Raw genomic sequence first — 21,750 nt, forward strand, 5'->3', positions numbered from 1 at the left:
AGGGGCCGTGAGGTCGGCTGCAGCCTCCTGTGCCTCCCACTCGAGCTGAGGGCCATCTCTCTCCTGGGCTTCTCCTTGTCGTGTTCCCTGGTGCTGTGCTGGCCTTGCAGAGGCTGGCCCAGGCTCGTTCCCTGGACTTTCTTGGGCCCCGTGCTTGTCCCCTGTTCATTGAATGCCGTTAGGTTCGGGCCATCGCTGGCTTAGCTCTCCTTTAGCACCTTGTAGATGTCCACACACGCTTCCACCCTCGCACCCCACACGTGGCGCAGCACAACCCCGGCCAGCGGCTCTGCTTTGCTGCGGGTCCCTTGCTGTAGCAGGAACGGGACCCCCACCCCCTGCCCTGTCTGGCCACCGACTTCAGTAGAGGCTCGGCTGCCGTGAGGGATAGCAGTCATGGGAAAACTAGCCTCCCTGCAGATTCACAGAGCAAAGTGGTTCTCACAGAGAAGTCAGTGGCTTTTTTCTACCTTAACGCTGTAGCAAACGCCACCTTATCTTTCACCACCAATTTATAGTTCTTTACACCCACGGAGCAACGTGCCGGTGATGTTTGAACTGTAGCCTGGGCTCTCGCTCCCATGGGACTCCTTAGGGAATTTCCTAGCAGGATCGTGTGTGTGCCCTTGCAGGGGGTTGTGTCTGCCAGGCACATCCCATTGTGTGGCAAGAATGGCTGAGGTCACAGGCTCTGCCTGACGAGTGCGGCTCACAGCTGCTGTCCACACAGGGCCACGCTTGGGATCGGCTTTTTTCTTGTCAGTGCTACTTTGACTAATTGCCTGAGGCACGGCTGGAGTGACTTGCTATTTTTAGAGGCTAATTCAGGCTTCAGATGCCATCTAGGTAATGAGGAGAGAGTTCAGGAAAGCTGTATCTAAGCTCCAGCAAAGGCGGGTTCTTCCATCCCAGCTTTCACTGCGTTTACAATGAGAGGAGCACACGGTCGGGGGCGTGGCTCAGGTGTCAGGGCTGCGCTGTTCCACGCACCCACAGCAGCAGCCTGGCGGGAGCAGAACTCAGACACTCTCGGGCACAAATCAGCCTCTTGGGAGAGCTGTTTTGCCTGCGGAATTCTTTTGCCATTAAGTGGTTGATGTCATTCTTTGAATGAGTGACAGTAATTCCCCACCTCAGGGTGGGCTGCGGGGGAGATTCAGTTGGAAAAATAACCCATGAGGCTTTGTGCCTCTGGGGGTCCTGACGCCCCACCCACATTTTCCTTCCCATGCCCAGGATTCTCTAACACCAAGGGCAAGTCTTAAAGCCTTATGGCATCTTAAGTCTTAGATCGCAATTAGAGAGAGAGCCGGTACAGGTGGAACAGTGACACCCTCAGAAATCTGCACTGGCCCTTCAAGAAGGCAGTTGTGGGCTCTTTGGACCCTTGACGGGCTTCTGTCCTCTGTCCTTCCTAAGCACAAAGACAGGAATTCTTCCCATTGCCTGTTTCTCTCCCCACCTCGGCTTCTACACAATGCAAAGTGGCCCGCTAACTAGAGCCCGTGTTCAGTTTTGAATACATCAACCAATTATTTTGGGAGAAAAAGAATCTGTCAAACGAAGTATAGGTTGGAATGGTTTAATCAAGCCTGTGTTTATTCAACAAAGTGCGCTTTTAAATTTCATCCGAGGCACTCAAGTGAACATTTCCCAGTGGGTGTTAAACTTTCGTGCACAGACTCTCATATGGCTCCCAGTCTCAAGTCCACACCCCCACTTCATGCTTTTACTCTTGGCTGAGTCCCATGGAGGCCGGTTAGGGAATCCTGCAGGATCAGCCCTTGACCTGGACAGACGGATGGACAGACGACTGGCTGGGGAATACTGTGCTTATGTCATTCAGTGACAAGTATTTCTTGAGCGCCTGCTGTTTGGGCTCGGCCGGGTCCTGCTGATGGTGCAGTGGTGTGAGCCCAGCCCACCGTTCCTGCCCTCATGGAATTTGCAGCCTAGTGAGGACTGCAAGTCAAATAACCACGAGGTAACTGCAGGGAGAGACACCGGGGTGATTTCTATGAAGAGAGAACATGAGGTGCCCCGAGAGCCCATGACAGAGGGAACTTTGCGGTCCTAGAAACCAGGCGGTGTTTTCCTGAGGAAATGGCATTTCCCTCTGGGTCAGAGCTGAGGAAGGTGCCTGTGTGTGTCCCGTGGCCGCTGTGACCCTGACCATACACCTGGGGCTGGAAAATAATACTCCCTCTCCCACAGCTCTGGAGGGCAGGAGCCATGGACTGAGACCGGAGTGTTTGCTCCAGGAGAGTCCCTCGTGGCCCATTCAGGTGCCCAGAGCTGCGGGCCTTGCACGCCTTGTTCCCTGGCGCCGCCTCCTCCCATGTGGGTGTGCAGCATCCTGCTCCAGGGCCTTCAGCCTCTGCACCCCTCATCTGCCGATGCAGGTCGTGGCACTTAGGGCCCACCTGGGTAGTCATCAGAATTCACCTTTATCACCGCATGAGGGAACAGTCCCAGGTTGCAGGGATTGGAACCGGGATTCCTTTGGGGGTCGCTCTCCCGCCCACCACTGTGCCTGAATGTGACGCACACGGCGGCCAGCATATCCAGAGGCCCCAGGAGGACCTGGGGTGGCTGGAGCTACAGTGGGACCTGGTGTCAGAACCAGGCGAAGCAGGGATTCTCGAGAAAGGCTTGACGTGTACTTGAAGTGAGCAAAGGGTTTTGAATGACTGGATCAGATTTATGTTTTTTATAGATGGGTCTCCAGTCTGTGTGAACAGATTGGAGAGTGCCGGGGTGGGAGCTGAGGCACAGGTAGAGGCCCCGCGAGGTGGGGTCCAATAGCCATCCCCTCTCCCCTCCTTGGCTATTGGGAGCCATGGTGGACTCATAGCCTGTTTAAGATATTGTGAGTAATATTGTCTCCCCCTCTGGAAATAATGAACTCTTTCACAGACGGGTGTACACCTTCAGTGTATTGCTCAGGGAACAGTGATATAATTAATTATTAAACGTCAAGAATCGATTGTAATAATTATCAGTAATACTATCAATTAAAATTTTACCATTAATATGGATAATTATTTTAAATAGATGATGTCAAATTACCGTTTAATAATTATATCATTTATTAATGTTACTAATTTTTAATATTATCGTTTTTTGCCAGCATCACTCAGTATTGATTTAAGATTAATTGTTGATATCTTTATTTTATTAATAGTGTTAATATTAATACTCATCGTTAATATTTTTAATCAGTATTAATATTTAGTATCTTTATTGTCATTATTAATCTCGATGATTAACATTAATTTGTATTATATTTATTAATATTAATAATAGACTTGTTCCTCATATGCGGTGGGTAGAAGATGATATTCCTCCCAATATCGCAGAAAGTGTACATTCCTCTATGATGTTTTTCCTAATAACCAGGGGATAGAAGATGATATTATTGAAACTACCGCAGTGTGTGTACATCCTTTCGATCATCTTGTTCCTTCTATCCAGGGTACGAGAGGATGATATTACTCCCAATATCGCAAGGGACCTGGACCTCCACTGTGATATTTTCCCTCACATCCAGCCGGGGAGAGGAAGATATTACCCCTAATATCACAGGGGTGTACATCACCTTGTGATGTTGTTCTGTATATCCTGGGATGGAGAAGATAATACTAATGGCAATATCGCAGGGGTTTTACACACCCACTATGCTATTGTTCCGAACAACATGGTATGACTCCCAGTATCACAGGAGGGGTACATCCTCCTGTGATATTGTTTCTTATATTCAAGGGGAGAGAATGATATTACTCCCAATATCGCAGGGGTTGCACACACCTCCTGCGATATTGTTCCTAATATCCCGAAGAGGAGAGCATAATATTACTCTCAATATCTCAGCGGGTGTACACCTCGTTTGTAATATTTTTCATAATATCCAAGATGGGAGAGGATGATAAGACTCCCAATAGGCCAAGAAGTGTACATCCGCCTGTGATATAGTTCCTAACATCCAGGTGGGGATAGGATGATATTACTGCCCATATCGCACGAGTTATAAAACCCTTTCGATATTTAGCCTACGATCCTGTGGGGAGGGGATGATATTACTCCCAATATCAAAGGAGGTGTACACCCCCTTGAGACACTGCACCCAATATCCACGTTGGGTGACGATGACAATATGCCCAATATCGCAAGGGATGTACACAAACCCTGGGATATTGTTCCTTATATCTAGAGTGGGAGAAGACACTATTACTTCCAATAACACAGGGACTGTGGCTGTACGCCCTTCCTGTGATATTATTCTTAATATCCTAGGCAAGAGAGGATGATACTACACCCAATATCGCAGGGGGAGTAAACCCACCCCGTGATGTTGTTCTTAATGTACTCAACCTCCCACCTCCAGGGATATCGTTTCTAATATCCAGGGGAAGAGAGGATAACATTATGCCCAATATTGCAGGGGAGTGTGCACACCCTCTCTGATGTTGTTCCTAGTATCCAAAGGTAGAGACAATGATGTTACTGGCCATATCGCAGGGGGTGTACACCCTTCTGTGATATCATTTTTGACATTCAGTGGGGGAGAGGATAACATGAATCCCAATATCGCTGAAGGTGTACAGACCCCTGTGCTGTAGTTTCTAATGTACAGGGATGAGACAAGAATATTGCTCTCAATATCACCGGGGGGTGTAACCACCCTGCCCCCTGTATGTTGTTCCTGATATGCAGTGGGGTGGAGGCTGATAGTACTCCCAATATCCCAGAAGGTGCACACACACCTGTGATATAGTTCCTAATATTCAGCGAGAAAGAGGCTGATTTTACTTTCGATATCGCAGTGGGTTTACACCGCCCCCAACCCCGGGGTATCTTTCCTAATATCCAGGCGGGAAGAGGATGACATGGCTGACAATATCGAAGGGGGTGGACACCTCTACTGTGATATGGTTCCTGATATCCGGGGGGTGAATGGATGATATGACTCCCAATAACGTAAGAACCGTACAGCCACCCTGGGATTTTGTTCTTAATAACCACAGCGGAGAGATGATATTACTACCAACATTGCAAGGGGTGTACCCCCCTCCTGTGATACTGTTTCTTATATCCAGGAAAGAAGATGGTATTACTACCAATATTGAAGAGCTATACAACCCCTATGGGATATTGTTCTAAAGATACAGGTTGAAAGAGGATGAGACTCCATCCAATATAACAAGGGGTGTACACACCTCCTGTGATGTGAATCGTAAAACCTAGGAGAGAATGACATTGCTTCCAAAAACACACGGGGTGTACACCCACCCTGTGACTTCGTTCCTGTCATCTAAAGGAAGAGATGATGATACTAGTCCCACTACCGGAGAAGGTACACACCCCTCTGGGATATTGTTCCTCATAACTTGTGGGGGAGAGCATGATATTATTTCCAGTACGACAGTGGCTTGACACCCAGTCTGTGATATTGGTTCTGCACACCAAATCTGTGCCCCTCATTTCCCATGCATTCTCTCCACACTTTTGGAACCTCGGGGGAGGCTTTGTCTTTGGTTACAGATGAAGAGACGAAGGGTCTGAGAGGTTAAGCAAGTTTGTTACTGGAAAGCAGTTCCGATCCAGACCCCAAGAGAGGTTTCTTGGATCTCACGTAAGAAAGAATTCCGGGCGAGTCCATAAAGTGAAAGCAAGTTTATTAGGAAAGAAAAGGAATAGAAGAATGGCTACTCTGGCCAGGCGCAGTGGCTCACTCCTGTAATCCTATAACTTTGGGATGCCGAGGCAGATGGATCACCTGAGGTGAGAAGTTCGAGACCAGCCTGTTCCAACATGGCAAAACCCTGTCGCCACTAAAATACAAAACATTAACTGGGCGTGGTGGCAGGTGCCTGTAATCCCAGCTACTAGGAAGGCTGAGGCAGGAGAATCACTTGAACCCAGGAGGTGGAGGTTGTAGTGAGCCAAGATCACGCCACTGCATTCCAGTTCAGCCAATAGAGCGGGACTCCATCTCAAAAAAAAAAAAAAAAAAAAGAAAGAAAGAAAGAAAAAAAGAATGACTGCTCCATAGGCAGAGTGGCCCCAAAGGCTGCTGGTTGCCCTTTTTCATGGTTATTTCTTGATCATACGCTAAACAAGGGTTGGACTATTCATGAGTGTTCCAGGAAAGGGGTGGGCAATTCGCAGAACTGAGAATTTCTGCCCTCCCTTCTGAGACCACGTAGGGTAACCTCCAGATGTTGCCATGGCATCTGTAAACTGTCGCAGCGCTGGTGGGAGTGTCTTGTAGCAGCTAATGCATTATAATTAGCATATAATGAGCCGTGAGGAGAACCAGAGGTCACTCTCATGGCCATCTTGGGTTTGGTGAGCTTTGGCGGACTTTACTGCAACGTGCTTTATCAGCAAGGTCTTTATGACCTGTATCTTGTGCCGACCTCCTATCTCATCCTGTGACTAAGAATACCTAGCCTCCTGGGAATGCGACCCAGCAGGTCTCAGCCTCCCTTTACCCAGCCCCCATTCAAGATGGAGTCGCTCTGGTTCACGTGCCTCTGACAAGTTGGCCTGGGTTGAGTGTTCCCTAGTGTGTGGTGGTTGGAGCTGTTCCTAGGAGTAAGAGGTATTGCCAGTAGGAAACAGGTCTCTGTTAGCCCGGGGGCTGGCACTCTGCACCAGTATGTCGGCCTCATTTTAGTGGTGACAAAACTGGGGCTCAGAGACATCAACTCCCTCATCCCGACCCCCAGACTGTCAGTGGTGGGCTGGGGTTTGAATGTGGGGCTTGAAGACCCATCATCTCCTCTGGTCCCCCAGTCTCTTCTGCCCAAGAGGAACAGGATCCCAGGATCCAGGCCCCTCATGGCACCAGCCAGGGTGGGTGGAGATGGGGAGGCAGAGTTCCAAAGCCCCCCGGACTCTGAGGCAGGTCAGGGACCAAGAGCAACCCGGACCTACGGGCCCCACCCCGAGAAGAATGGCTGCAGGCCCGGCCCAGCGGGCAGGAGGTCTGTGTCCTCACTCAACGTGACGGCGCTTCCGGCTGCTCCAGCCAGGCCGTGCTGTCTTCAAGTTTCCAATCATGCGGCCTCCTCTCCAATTCCCAAACCCAACCCACAGAGACAGCGATCTGGGGTCTTCCTGAGGTTTGTCAGCAGCTCTGACCCGCTGCTGGTTCTGGAAAGCTCTCTGCTGCCCCCTGCTGGGGAGGCTCAGGGTAGGGCTCTGGCTGCAAGCATGGGGTCCCAGAACCTCCTGGCTCTGTCACCTCTGCTGGGTGGAAAACCAACCCAGGATTGAACCAGCAGATGGGTGCCTGATTCCTTATTATCAGAGCTCCGCCTAATGGCAAGTCTCTCTCCGGGCCTCAGTTTCCCCTTCCATTAAACGAGGGGCTTGGGGGATACCAAGGAGGGGTAACTGCTTAGTGAGGATGGGAGGTTTCTTCTGGGGAGATGAATACATTTTGAAACTAGATGGCGTGAGTGGTTGCACAGGACTGTGAATGCACAAATGCCACCACATTATTCGCGTTGAAATAGTTGCATGCGATGTGAAAGTCACCTCATTTAAAGTGTTTAAAAGAGGGGCCTGGGAGAGTGCAGTGTACGTGAGAATCAAGTGAGACACCCATAGTCTCTGAACCTCTGTTTTCTTGTGTAAACTGGCAAAGAGACCGTGTGAACTGTGTTCCCTGGGGCCAAGAGATTCCAAGAAGGAAAACCTGGGATTCCTGGCTCTGGGATGAGGGCTGGGGGCCAGAAGGGGAGGGGCATGTGAGGATGGCTGGGGTCAGCCCAGATAAGGCTTTCAATACTGGGTAGCAGCGTCTACACAGGCGGAAATCCCTGCATCTCACTTCCCGCAGGGCTGACCAGTGGCCAGAGGTAGGACTGGCCAGGCTCAGCCCAACCAAGTCTGGGAGCAGAGGACACTAAGTGAGGGATCCCCGTCGCCACCCTCACTGGCCTGTGGCTCTCCTGACACCACAAGAGAGCTCCAGGAGCTGACCTTGGGTCGTAATGGGGGACACCTTCCTGGCTGCAGGCTGGCAGGGTGGTGTGGTGGTCAGTGTACTGGGCTCTTCGTTTCCGCCCCTACCTGCTGTGTGACGGTGGGCCAGACACCTAACCTCTCTGTGCCTCTATTTCTTCAATGGAGCCCCCACATTTGGGCACAGTGGCCTGAAGGTTAAAGGCAAGAGCAGCACGAGACCTGCAGTAAAAGCTCTGAGCAGGGAGAACAGGGACCTGCCCAGGGAGTTCCACCACCATCTCCCCTCTGGCCGCCGAGGAAACCGAGGTTCATGGTGACCTGGCCCAGGTCTGTTGGACTCAGGGTCCTTCTCATCCCCAAGATCAGAGGGCTGCCACCAGGGAAGGAGCTGGCCCCTAGACCCAGCCCAGGAAGCACACAGGGAAGGATGCCCTGGGGACTTCGGTATGTTATTGCAAAAAAAAAAATTTATTGCTATATGAACCCTGCTTTCATTCCTCCATTTCCCAGAAAATGAGCCACGGGAGACACCAGGAGAGGCAGGAGACCATCCTCCTTGCACAATACCCACTCCCTTGGATGCTGTCCTCAGCGAGGTTGGCTGGGGTCAACCAAGGGGCCCACCCGCAGGGTGGCAGAGGAGGTAGGTTGACCCTGTGGACGTTGAGCTCGGTGGAAAAGGTCCTGGCCCTCTGGTAGAAGAAGAGCGACTTCTCGCTGTCCAGGAGGAAGTTGTGGGAGATGGTGGCCAGCCGCGTGTAGATCTTCAGCTGTGCCTTCTTGTTGCCCAGGTCCACGGCGGCTGCCAGTGCCAGCTGGTAGTACCTGGCTGCATCAAACGGGTTCTGAAGGAGACAGGCCATGCTCAGCAAAAGGGGGACTCGGAGCCCATCTTCCCAGAGGCCATTCCTGTCTCCAGGTCATTCCACATGTCCAGCCAATGCTGGCTCACCCCATGAACCCCGAAGCCTGTGACACTGCTGTGGTCTCAGCTGCAGGAGGTGGGGACGACCCTGATACCCCTGGAAGACTTCCTGACTGTCCCTACGCCCCACTCACCCCAAGCCTCCTGCCCCAGTGCCACCCTCTCTGCAGGCAGTGGCTGCTTTCCCCATGGGCTGAGGTCAGGGCAGATCCTGCCTGCTCTGAGAGTTCCATGCAGGACCCGTGGCTCCAAGCCACAGCAGGGGCACAGTGTTGAGTGACCCAGGCTCCCCTCTGGCCCCTGTCCATGCTGACCATTTCCAGGCCCTCCACGGGCCAGGCCAGGTAGAAAACCATCTCTAAGGTGTCCTCTTTGGCAATGTTCCCTGAAATATTGACAGAATGTGACTCCCCAGATATCCACTCCCATTGTCAATGCATCTTTGGCTCAAACTCACCATCGCTGGGATGGGATGCCATCTCCCAGACCTCCTCCTTGACCCTCCCATCCCCCACCCGGCTTCTCCCCAGGCTCCTCCTCCACATGGGGGTCACCTAAGGGACCTCTCTAAGACCCATGCCTGGCCTGTCCCTCTTTACCATCTCAAGATGGCTCCCAACGACAAAGTCCAAGATGCAGCAGTCCATTCCCTCACTGTCCCACCCCACACACGGAGCAGGGGCGTGAGAAGGCCCCAAGTCACCGCCACTGCTCATCCAATGCACCCGGCCCAGCCGAACACTGGACTCTGTGCTGGGTGCGTGGCTGAGCCTAATGTCCTTGCTCCCAGTCTGAGGGCCTCGGGAGTGAACACTGACCACACAGGGTGGCCCGGGCTGTGGCAGAGGGAAGCCCAGGAGGTCCCAGACTCAGCCAGGGGTGAAAGGCAAAGGCTTCCTGAAGGGGTGGGGACTTCCCAACTAAACAGGAAGGAGCCAGCCAAAGCATATGTCTCTACATGTGCCTGTGCGTACGTGTCCCTGTGTGTGTGCGCACACCTGTGTGTGCCTGTGCGCATTTTCATCTGCCTGTAGTGTGTACAGCAGCTACTGAGTGGCAGGCTGAGCCAGGACACACCTAATCCACCCTATTCCAGGGCTCACTCTCATGTGTAGACTAAAGGGGACACCATTTTAGAGGCAGTTGGCAAAGATGCCCATTTACCCCTGCTTCTCTGCCAACCTTCCAGGTCCCATCCAGCCCGGCTTTTTCTCCCACTCCTCTGGGCCCTGGGTCCAGAGCCTCCTATACAAGGAGGAGGGTGTAGCCTTGGAAAGACAGCCGCCCTTGGGGAATTCCAAGGGGGCCTCCCTGTGGGAAGCTGGCCTGCGCTGACAGCATAGTCACGATGAGGCCCAGAGGGCTGTGCATGGGAAGGAGGTGAAGGAGGCCACTGTCCCCCGACCCCAACCATGGACTTTGGCCTCTCAGGTACTACTTGGCGCTTTCCTTTCTCCTGGACAGGCGGAGTGGGCGGCAGGCTTGACCAAGAGAGAGGCCTCTTCTGGGAGGCCCGTCCCCCTGGGTCCCAGGCAAGCCCCTGAGCAGTGAGCAGCGTCCCCCTAGGCCTGACACCTGGCACCTCCATGTCTGGCTGGGACTTGGGAGGCCACAGGGACCACATCTGACCACCAGGTGTCGCCAGCACTGGGCTGAGGCATATCGGGCCGCTGTAGGCCTGCAGTGGGGGATACAGGGCAGGGTCTTAGGGCTGCCCCGCTCCTCAAGTTGTTCTAAGGCCTCCAAGATCTCGGCCCCTGGACTGGAGTGCCCGGGCCCCTCAGCCCATAACGAGTACTGACGCGGTGCCGGTGTGATGCTAAGGAAGGGCGGTGCCTGCTGGGCAGAGGGGTAGAGACACCCCAGGTCTGAGTCTGCCAGTCCCAGCTCTCCAGCCCTGCAAGGCTGGGGCAGACAGAGCACAGCACGTCCCCTCCAGACACACCCGACCCAGCAAGGCCTCAGCCTGGCTGGCTGGGGCCCCGCCCCACTGCACCTGCCCTGAGCTGGGGTTTCCCTGTTTGTGAACCCAATGGTAAGATACTGGTCCCACCCCACCCTTCCTGGGTGATGTGAAGATTCAAGGTGTCTCGGGACTCCAGGAAGGAGTTGCTCCGTGCAGGCTGGCACCCTGCGCAGGCTTCCTAGAGGAGGTGCCAGGATTTGGGTTGGATCTTGCAACGTGGATTCAATGTGAGGATGATGCTGTCCTCCGAAATGTCCTTCTCCCGACCCTATTTTCTTTGTTAAATGCACCTTGACACTTGACTGTCAAGACTCAGCTTTGATGTCACCTCCTCCAGGAGGGCCTCCCTGACTACAATCCTCCTTCTTAACCCAGAGGCCACCATTGCCCACTCATGTGTCAGTCTCCCTGGCTGAGACTGAGTTCCTGAGGGTGGGGCCTGGCCATCTTGGGAGCTGAATTGTATCTGCTAACCTTGCTGGCTCCTCCAGCCGGGCATAGAGCTCCAGGGCGGCCACTGGGCCATTTCTAAGGAAGGCTGGAACCCAGGCCTCGGGGCTGGGTGGAGATCCCACTCCAAGGGGACTGGGAACACCCCGAGCCCTGCCCCTCCCTCCCACCTTCAGGTCGTAGAAGATGATGTCACGGAGCATCAGGTACACCTTCACGTAGTAGAGGGTCTCCTCGTCGAACCCCAGTGGCAAGTTGCAGAGCTACAGGGTCTTGAGGTAGAAGTGCTCCGCCAGCTTGTCATGGCCCAGCCGGTGATGCAGGGTGGCCAGCCGGTGGTAGGCCACGCGCTCATTCAGCCGGTCCCCTGGGGTGCAGGCCAAAGGGGCAGGTGTGAGGACGTGGCTCCCTGGGGCAGGCAGGGCACAGGCCCCTCAGGAGCAGGTATACAGACCCCAGGCAGCACTCGTGGCTTGCCTCCAGGCACCTGTGGTCACCTGGGCAGCTCTGGCCATTCCCTTCTGGGTTCCCAGACTCACTTTCCTGTCTGGAAAGCAGAATTAATAAGGCCTGCCCCTGTCTACTGTGAGGCTTTGGCAAAGTCGGACCTGGATGGCCCAGCTCTGTGTCTACACATAGCCACCTGCCTCTGCTCACTGGTTTTAACCAGGGGAGCCCATGCAGTTCAGGTGCTCCCGGGTACCCCAGCTCCAGGCAACCCACAGATGTGACATCTGACTCCTCCTGGGTGTGTCACGATCAGAGCCCCCTACCTTGGGGAGTCAGCTGCACACCTACTGTGTACTGGTCCACAGGACACAAGGCACTGGGACATGTGGCTTGCCTAGGGTTCGCTGTCTCTGGAGGGGGACAGACGACCCTGGCACAGCACCAGGGGATGCCTGGCCTTAAGGGGCAGACTGCTGGAAGGGGAACTGGGATTTTATCAGCCAGAGAGTCATGTGGTTGATGACGGTGGGAAAGGCACAAGACAAAGGGAATGTGCCACTCAGCCTGGCACATACAGGGACCAACGAGATGCCTGGCATGTCTGGAAGGCAGAGGGCACACTGGGCGGCCCTTGTGGTCAGCAGCGGGAACAGGCAGAGGAAGCAGAAATCAGGCAGGCAGGGAGCTCTGCACTGCGTGAGAGACCTCGGGCTGTGCCCCACAGCCGGACGGGGAAGCCAGCTGGGCAGATCTGCCTGCCTGGACAGGAGACCAGGAAAATCCAGCAGCTGTTTCAGCTCCTGGCCTGCAGACCCAGAGGCTGGGCTCTGGCAAAGTGTGGGTCCTGGCAGGGTGGGGGCTCAGGGGACGTACCCAGAGTGATGCTGAGTGCTAGGACCATGTGGGCAACCTCCAAGCCCTCCTGTGGCTTCTCCATTGTGACCAGGAGTGCCACCAGCTTGCTGCACAGCTGTAGCTGCGGCTCCACCCTGCGGTTGTCCGTAGTCACTGCCAGGGGCAGGGCCTGGTCCTACCACACAGGCAGGTGGGGTCAGGTTTCCCACAGCACCCACCTTGCGCAGCGTCCTCGTCAGAGCTCAAACATGTGCTTGGAGCTTCCCACACCCCAGCTACTCCTGCACCTCGACACAGCTCTGTGCTGTGGGATAACACATAGTTCAGACACCCAAGTTGGGGGCTGAAGAGTCACCTGAGGCCCATCCAGCTACTCCCGACAGCCTCAAACCAGCCGCTCCCACCTGAGCACTGGGGGTCTGACTGGGGGGAGCCAACACTCCTCTCTGCTCTAGAAACACCACACTGATCTGTGCCCAGGGCTGAGCCACACTGTGAGCTCAGAGGAAAGGAGAAGTCGTCCCACTTCGGGGTACATGCAGACCTGGGCCTCCCACTGATATGCTGTGTGTCCTTTGACATGTCCCTGTGCCTCTCTGAGCCTCAGTTTCCTCATCTGGAAGATGGGGACAGGACTTCCCACTCATGGTTGCTTGAGGTCATCAGGTACAAGGGTAGAGCCATTGTCATGTCCAGGCTCCGAGCGTTTTTCCCGGGCAGCGGCATGGTCATATGCCTCAGACCACCAGGTGCCCCACTGAGGCCCACCCACATCAGCCCACAGGCCAGCTCACTCGGTAGAAGGGCATGCCTTCCTCCTGCTCCCAGGGCCCATTGAAGAAGATGTCTCCAACTGCCTCCAACAGCTCCAGCCCCAGGTTGGGGTCGCCTGTGTGCACGTCCACATTCTGTGCCACCTGAAAGGAGACAGAAGTTCGCTCCAGACCCACACCTAGCAACGTGGCTACGCGCACCTTTGCCAGCCTCTTTTCTCCCACACACTACAGGTACACCTGAGCATTTTTCAGACCCTGTGCATGGAGGCTGCCCCCACCACTGGCATGAGGACAATGAACTGATGCACCTGAGTGCCAGGAGGTGACTGAGCAGCTGCAGCCCAGGAGCCCGACACCTGTGAATCCTACCACCAGGGGTAGCCCTAGCCCACTCCCCCTGCACTCAAACCAGTCTCCGTGGCCCCTAGATTGCTGGGAGCCCAGCCCCTGTCTCCTTTCTGCGTTGTCACATCCCTGCCACATCAGCAGTGTTTCAGTGTTTGTGGGTGGGTCTGGTCCCCTCTTGGCCATGAGCTCTTGATCCCTCTCCTCAGCTCAAGGAGGTATACAGCAGGTGCTCAATAATGAAAGCTTCACCAGGCTCCTGGGCTTCACAATTTGTACCAGATCACACAGTGTTTCGGAAAGCCTCTGAAAACAGCCACTATGATAGATTCATTTTGTAAGGAGATGTGCCACGTGTCGCTTGGAGCAAGTTCTTCTGTGTGTTAACTGAGTGGTCACATTATTTGAGGATGTGCTGTATACCAGCAAGTGCTGTGCACTGTGAGGGGCCGCGCCTCTGCCCTCAGGGAGAAGATGCTGGCCACCGGAGGAGGATGTGAGGGAACCAGTTGGAGGGAGGGAAAAGGCACACAACAGGTGCTCAGCAGTGGCTTAGGAATGAGTGGATGGATGGATGAATGGATGAGGAGATGAAGACACATGGATGGATGGAAGGGTGTGTGGATAGATGAATGCTTAGATGGATGGATGGATGAATGGATGGATGGGTGGGTGGGTGGAATGATGTGTGTATGTATGGGTGGGTAGATAATGTATGGATGGGTGGAGGGTAGATGATGTATGTACATGTGGATGGATAGATGGTGGACAGACGAATGTATGGATAAACAAATAGACAGATAGATGAATGGAGGGATGCATTAATAGGTAGATTGGTGGGTGGGTGGATGGACGAACGGTGAATGGATGGATGGGTGAGAGGATGGATGAATGGAAGGATCAATTGGTAGGTGGATGAATGATGGATGGATGATGGATGGATGAACAGGTGAATGGATGGATGATGGAAGGATGAACGGACGAACAGATGGACGGATGGTGGCTGAATGAATGGATGATAAAGGGATGGATGGATGAACAGGTGAATGGATGGAAGGATGAGCAGGCGAGTGGATGCATGATGGATGGATGGATGATGGATGGATAGAAGAATGAACAGGTAAATAGGTGATGGAAGGATGAACGGATGGGTGGATGGACAGGTGAATGGATGGATAGACGGGTGAATAGATGGATGATAAAAGGATGGATGAATGATGGATGGATGAAAGGACAGACGGATGGATGATGGATGGATGGATGGAAGGATGAACAGGTAAATAGATGATGGAAGGGTGAATGGATGGGTGGATGGACAGAGAGTGAACAGCACAGGAGTCCTCCTGCATCCCTTGCCACTCACCTGGATGTACAGGTCCACCAGCTCGCTCTGCCGCAGGAGGTAATAGATCTTCCCTGCTTGCAGCCAGGCATGTGCCTCCTCTTTCCTCTGGAGGTCAATGAAAATCCCCAGACTTCGTTTGGTGTAGTCCAGAGAGGATTTGTAGGCCCTGGAATCACTGGAATCAGACACAGGTGTCAGAACAAGGGCTCTCATCCTCCTGGAACCAGTCTGCCTCCTCCCGTGGGTCTGATGACAGATGAATCTGGCATGTGGGGACTGGGAACGGCCCTCTTGTGTGTGCAGTGTTCTGCCCTTCCCAGGCTGCTGGGATGGCCAGAGTGAACACACACGGCATGGAAAAGATGAAGGACATCCTTCTGAGGGAATCGAGCATCATGCTGCCCTGTGGCAGGAGGAGTGTGCTAGTCCATCTCCCCTGCCTCCCAGTCATGGCCTGTGTCTTCTCCAGACGCACCAGGAGCCGTTAGTGTTCAGAGGCTATCTAGGTCGATGGTTCTCAAGGTGTGCAGGCATCACAGTCACCCGGAGGCCTGTCCTTATAGCTTGCTGGCCCTGCCCCCAGAGCTTCCGGCTCCACAGGCCTGGGGCAGGCCCTAGAACTCCCACTTGCCACAAACTCCTAGGTGACATGGATGCTGCTCTACTGGTCCAGGGACTACACTTTGAGAAGCATGGCTCTAGCACACTGTCCCATTTTCCTTCTGTGAACTTGAGGCCAAGACTACAGTCAGTCTCCCAGGTCCCTATGGAATCTGGCTCCTTCTCTGCTCTCTCAGTAAGTCCAACACTCAAGGGGCTGGGACTGCAGCAATGTCACTGGGCCCTATGGGTGGGGTGGCCAGGGCCATGGTTACCCCACCAGGTCAGGATGCTTGGGGGAAGCTGACTAGGCCAAATATGGGATGTGAGACCTTGAAACCCTGCCCCAGGGAAGCAGGTGACACAACTGGCTCTGTCTTCTGTGGGAGAGAAGCCACAGGTGGCTGCTGTGGTCACATTTAAGGGGACAGACGAAGCCCAGGAGTGAAGATTCGGGGCAGGCACAGGTAAGATGACAAAAGCCACCATAGTAGGAAGAACAGCCCAGAGTGCACCTACTGCCTCTGCTGGGGTTGAGGTGACCTTTGCCCCAACAAGGGAGGCTCAAGCTGGGACTCATGGGCCAGCAGCAGCCCTGGGATGACCCCAGGCCGGCCAGCTCAAAGCATCTGATGCCAAAGCACCAAATGATCAAAAGGAGAGGGGCTGCTGGGCCCTGGACCAGCTTCCCTGTGCCCTTCTCCCTGCCCGCCCCCACCTCCACCACTGCAAAGCCAGCCCTTACCGCTCCGTGCCCAGGGACAGGTAGAGCTGACTGATGGTCTCCAGGAGCTGCCCCTCCAGCACCTTGTCGGCCACCTTGCGGGCCAGGGAGAGCTGGAGATCGTGGTAGATGACATACTGGGCCTCGCTGGGCATGACGGCGCTGTAGAAGTAGCACAGCCACTGGACGGCCCGCAGCTGGTCTGGGCAGAAGACAAAATGGAAGACGTTAGTCTCCCAGCATCGAAGCGAGGCTGGCTGGGCTCAGAGGCCCCTGCTTGCCTCCTTCACACCTCTGTGAGCCTGGGCCCCATAGGCGGGGCGCCTGAGCGCAGACAGGCCATGCACCTGTGCCAGGGCAGACGCCAAGCACACTGTGACATGGGCACATCTTGGTGCAGATGCTCATGGTACAGGCCGGCCTTCTTTACAACTCCCAGGGCCGAGGTTGTGGATGGACACAGAGTGAAGAGCAGGGGCTTGGCACCTGCACCAGGCCATCTATTTCTGCTTCACAAAGACCCTCTGGCCAGGATCAGGGCTGCCTTCAGCCTGAGCTGATGAGGCCAGGGGCACAAGTGGCCCCTGTCACAGATGGAACCCTGAGAGAGCAAAGCCAAGCATCACGTCTGCCACACATGGCATCATGTTGGGGGAATGGGATTCAAAGCTGGCCCCTGGCGTTCCCACACATGCTTCTCTCATGCAACCAGGCTCCCTAGCCACAGGCTCACTGGCCTCTCCCAAAGCCTGATTTTCTAGTGTCAGAAACATTCCGGAGATTAACATAGGAAACCAGGTACGCCGAATGGACATCTGTCACACACGCCACCCAACAACAGCCGAATACACAGTCCTCTCGAGCACCCATGGGACATTCCCCATGACAGACCATGTGCCAGGCCACAAAACGAGCCTCAGTGAATGGAGAAGGACTGAGACCAAAGCAGAGGTGTTCTTCAGCTGTACTGGCACAAAACTGGAAATCGACAGTGAAGGAAATGTGGGAAATTCAAAAAATATGTGAAAACTACACACTCCTAAACAACCAGTGAGTCAAAGAGACCAGCAGGGAAACCAAAAACTAATTTGAGAAGAATGCAAACAAACGCACAGCCCCGGCCAGTGCGGTGGCTCACGCCTCTCATCCCAGCACTGTGGGAGGCCGAGGCAGGAGCATCGCTTGAGTCCCGGAGTTTGAGATCAGCCTGGGAAACATGGTGAAATCCCGTCTCTATATTTAAAAAAAAATACAAAAATTAGCCGGGTGGAGTGGTGCACATCTGTAATTCCAGCTACTCGGGAGGCTGAGGCATAAGAATGGCTCTAACCTGAGTAGAAGTTGCAGTGAGCCAAGATTGCACCACTGCACCCCAGCCTGGGCAATAGAGCAAAACTCTGTCTTTAAAAATAAAAATAGCACAACGTATCAAAAATTCCAAGATGCAGCTAAGGCAGTGCTGAAAGGGAAATTTATAACTGTAAATGTCTACATTCAAAGAAAGAAGAAAAATCTCAAATCAAAAACCTAACCTTCCACCTTGAGAAACTAGAAAAAGAACTAAACCCAAAGTGAATAAAAGGAAGAAAATAATAAACGTGAGAGTGGAAATGGAAAGTAAAAATACAGAGAATGGAAAAACAAAAGAGATAACAGAACCGAAGGTGGGTTTTTTGAAAATAACACAATTGACAAATTGTTCACTAGACTGACCGAGGAAAGAAAGACGGGACACAAATGACTAAAATCAGAGACTGAGCACCATGGCTGACGCCTGTCATCCCAGCACTTTGTGAGGCTGAGGTGGAAGGATCGTGAGGCCAGCATTCAAGACCAGCCCGGGGGAACATGATGAGACCCCATCTCTAATAAAAATGAAGAAATAAAAAATTACAAACCCAAGTTTCTAAAATCAGAAATGAAAAGGAAACATTATTGCCGACCTGACAGAAATAAAAGGATTCCACGAAAACACTACGAACAATTGTACACCAACAAACCAGACCATCTAGACACAACAGCCAAATTCTTAGAAGGACACAAACTACCGAAAGTGACTCAAAAATGACCCCAAGGAAGCATGTGGGGTATCAGCCCCGCCCTTGGTCTCCTCGATCGTTCAGCGCAGGGTGGGGAGACAGGGAAGCATGATCCCCGTTCCCTGGCCTGCATTTCCAAGTCTGAATCCCCCAGCACCCCGGGGAGGGCCTCGTAGGAGGAGGTACCACAGGCTATTGTGCCAAGAGCCACTGGAGGCTGCAGTGGGGGCTGGGGCACTGGGTTCCTGGAGGGTCTCCTTCCAGTAAGAGAATGTCCCTGGGGAAGAAGCCTGGGTCTGAACCCCCCAACCCTCCTTGGGCAGATGTGTGGGACCGGGGCCCCTTCACACGGTCCTTTCCAAAATCTTATCCCTCCTAGGGCCAGGAGTGGGTGCCAGGCCTGTGCTGGAAATGGGCAGGTTTGGTCACAGCCCCTGGGGCTCTGGTCCAGGTCACAGGAGGCACCTCTGAGTGGTCTCACTATGCCATGACAAAGCGCTGCAAGACAGAGGGGACCCACAACAGTATCCCTTGTCTCAGCCATTTCCCTGGACTCAACTTCCTCATCTATTCTCTGTGGCCTAGATTTCGGACAGCCCTGCCCACCTACTGTCCGTTCACTGCTCCGTCTGCAGTGACTGTTCGATAGCACTCCATGGCTCCCCAGTGCTCTTGGGGAAAAGGCCAAGCCACAGCCTGAGGCCCCAGGCCCTGCTTAGCGCTCCAGAAGAGCTTCTCACCATCCAGCACCCAACCCACCCCCTCCCAACTCTGCACCTCCCTGCATAAGCCCTGTTCACTCATCCCCGCTCCCACCCCACTCATCCCCGCTCACACTCCCACTCATCCCCGCTCCCACTCCCACTCAACCCCGCTACCACTCCCGCTCACTCACCCCCACTCACACCCCACTCATCCCCGCTACCCCTCCCACTCACTCACCCCCACTCACACCGCTCACACTCCCGCTCACTCACCCCATCACACCCCACTCATCCCCCCTCACTCTCCCGCTCACTCACCCCATCACACCCCACTCATCCCCGCTACCACTCCCGCTCACTCACCCCTATTCACTCATCCCCGCTCACACCCCACTCATCCCCGCTCACACCCCACTCAACCCCGCTACCACTCCCGCTCACTCACCCCCGCTCACACCCCACTCATCCCCGCTACCACTCCAGCTCACTCACCCCCGCTCACACCCCACTCATCCCCGCTACCACTCCCGCTCACTCACCCCCAGTCACACCCCACTCACCCCGCTCACACTCCCGCTCACTCACCCCCACTCACACCCCACTCACCCCGCTCACTCTCCCGCTCACTCACCCCCACTCTCTCACCCCTAGGCCTTCACACAGGCTACACCACCAGCCTCTCCTCCACCAACTATTACTTGACTAAATGCTCTCAACCCTCTGGTTCTAGACTAAAGAGGCTTCCCTAACCCAGGGCCAAGTGCTGCCCCGCCATCACACCACTCACCCTTTTGTGGCTTCTGTGGCCTGAAGCTCACATTCCCACGCTCAGTCTCTGCCACCCGAGGACCCCACAAGCCCCATTTGTGGGTGGGGCCTGGCACACTGCACAACGAGCTGCTTTTGCATGAACTGCTCTGCGGCTTTGGGCAATCACCCGCCCCCGTGTCCTCTGTGAAGTGGGATGACAGGTGCGCAGGCTGCCAACATACCAAGCAGATAACACGGACATAAGAACTGGTGTTCAGGGCCTGGCTCATGGTGGGGCCCGAAGTCCCAGCACAGCCGAGCCTGCCTTGATCCCAGGGTTATGTCTAGGAATTCCCAGCATGCAGGACTTTCAGTGCTCAAGGCAGGATAGTCCCTGGGCAAACCAGGAAGAGCTGGCTGCCTCAGTAGGCCACAGAGGGCCTGGCCCTGCATGGGAACCGCCTGTCTCCAGGGCGCTTGCCAACATCTGCTGCTGGACATGGCTCAGCACTTTCGATGGTAGAAAAACCACCACTTGTTTCTGAATCATAAACCCCAGGTGAGCCCTGACCCGAGTGGCCCCAGAAGGCTCACAGGAGGAACTAGGGCACTCACTCTCCACATGGCCTATTTCTACGGTGACCAGAAGGGCCCACTCATAGTAGCCCTTGCCCTGCTGGGCTGGGCCCTGGCGGGTGCAGAGGTGGCCCAGCTGCAGGAGTACGTGGGTGAAGTCTCGGCCACACTCCCTGCAGGGCAGCCTCGAGAACAGCCGCATGGCCCCCAGGAGGTAGTGCTGGGCCAGCCTGCTGGCACTTGCATGCAGGCACAGGGTCCCGAAATTGGCCAGCACCACTGCCTGGTTCCTCCAATGGCCCAGGTCCCAAGCCGCTCATAAGGCGCAGTAGTAGCCCTCAGCTGCCTGCCTCGTCCGGCCTGTCCTCTTCACAGCCACGGCCAGCATGTTGGCCATTACACCCTCTGGTCCTCTCTGGCCACCACTGCATCCTGGACAGACTGCAGGATGTTCAGGATCACCAGGCTCTGTCCATGAAGCACGTGAAGCCAGGCCAGGGCCACCAGGCAGTCCACGATGGCACGGACTCTGGTCATGAAGAGGCCAGCTTTCTTGGCCGCCCCTCGGGCATGTGCCAGGCACTCAGTCAGCTCCTCCTCGTCGCTAAAGCTGCAGAACATGCCTCTCAGCCATGGCAGTGCCACGTCGTACAGGCCACAGAAGCTGGCCTTGTACCCGGGGGCGTTCAGGAACAGCAGCAGTGAGCTCAGGGCCTCTGGGTCCTCCCAGTCGTCCTCAGCTTCCAAGAAGAAGGAGGGGTCCTCGGGGTCCTGCAAGCTCACGTTGCTGGATGCCGCACAGAGACCCCAGGACGCTGGCTCCAGGGGGCAGCCTGGGCAGGTCTTGCATTGTTCCAGAACATTCTTCACCTTCGACAGGGTCTCCTGTGGATCCAGGCCCAGACAAGATGGAGGTATTTCTGCAAGTCACAAAAACACCTAGACATATTAGAGTCCGGCAGTGAGTCCTTGGTCCACTGGGGGCAGGGTCCCCCCATCCCTGCCCTCTGTGTCCCCGGCGCAGCTTGCCATGAGCCCTTAAGAATTATGTGCAACGCAAACTCGGGGCCTGGAGCACGTACGAACTCCGGCACTACGGGGACAGAGAGAACACGCAGGCCCGTGGCCCGACTCTCCTACAAAATCACCCTCCTGTCCTGTTTTGTCGCCCACCTGACAGCAAGGTTTTAGGAGACTGTGTCAGAACAGTGACCCCTCAGAGATGCCTTTCCCTTTAGAAAGAATCAAAGCCTTCTAACTGGACCCAT

At 54.6% G+C, this 21,750-nt stretch overlaps 1 protein-coding gene across 1 annotated transcript; it reads right to left on the minus strand.

The window, feature by feature from the left end:
• Positions 1 to 200: 200 nt before the first annotated feature.
• LOC140708975 (SH3 domain and tetratricopeptide repeat-containing protein 1-like) lies at positions 201 to 21,447 on the minus strand. Its single transcript, XM_073006222.1, is given in 7 exon segments — positions 201 to 414; positions 8,602 to 8,822; positions 13,418 to 13,540; positions 15,108 to 15,264; positions 16,435 to 16,615; positions 20,522 to 20,890; positions 20,893 to 21,447. Coding segments are annotated over 7 exon segments (1,476 nt in total). The 5' UTR covers positions 21,104 to 21,447.
• Positions 21,448 to 21,750: the final 303 nt, after the last annotated feature.

The sequence above is a fragment of the Chlorocebus sabaeus genome, chromosome 18 (genome assembly GCF_047675955.1).
Source record: "Chlorocebus sabaeus isolate Y175 chromosome 18, mChlSab1.0.hap1, whole genome shotgun sequence".
Lineage (NCBI taxonomy): Eukaryota > Metazoa > Chordata > Mammalia > Primates > Cercopithecidae > Chlorocebus > Chlorocebus sabaeus.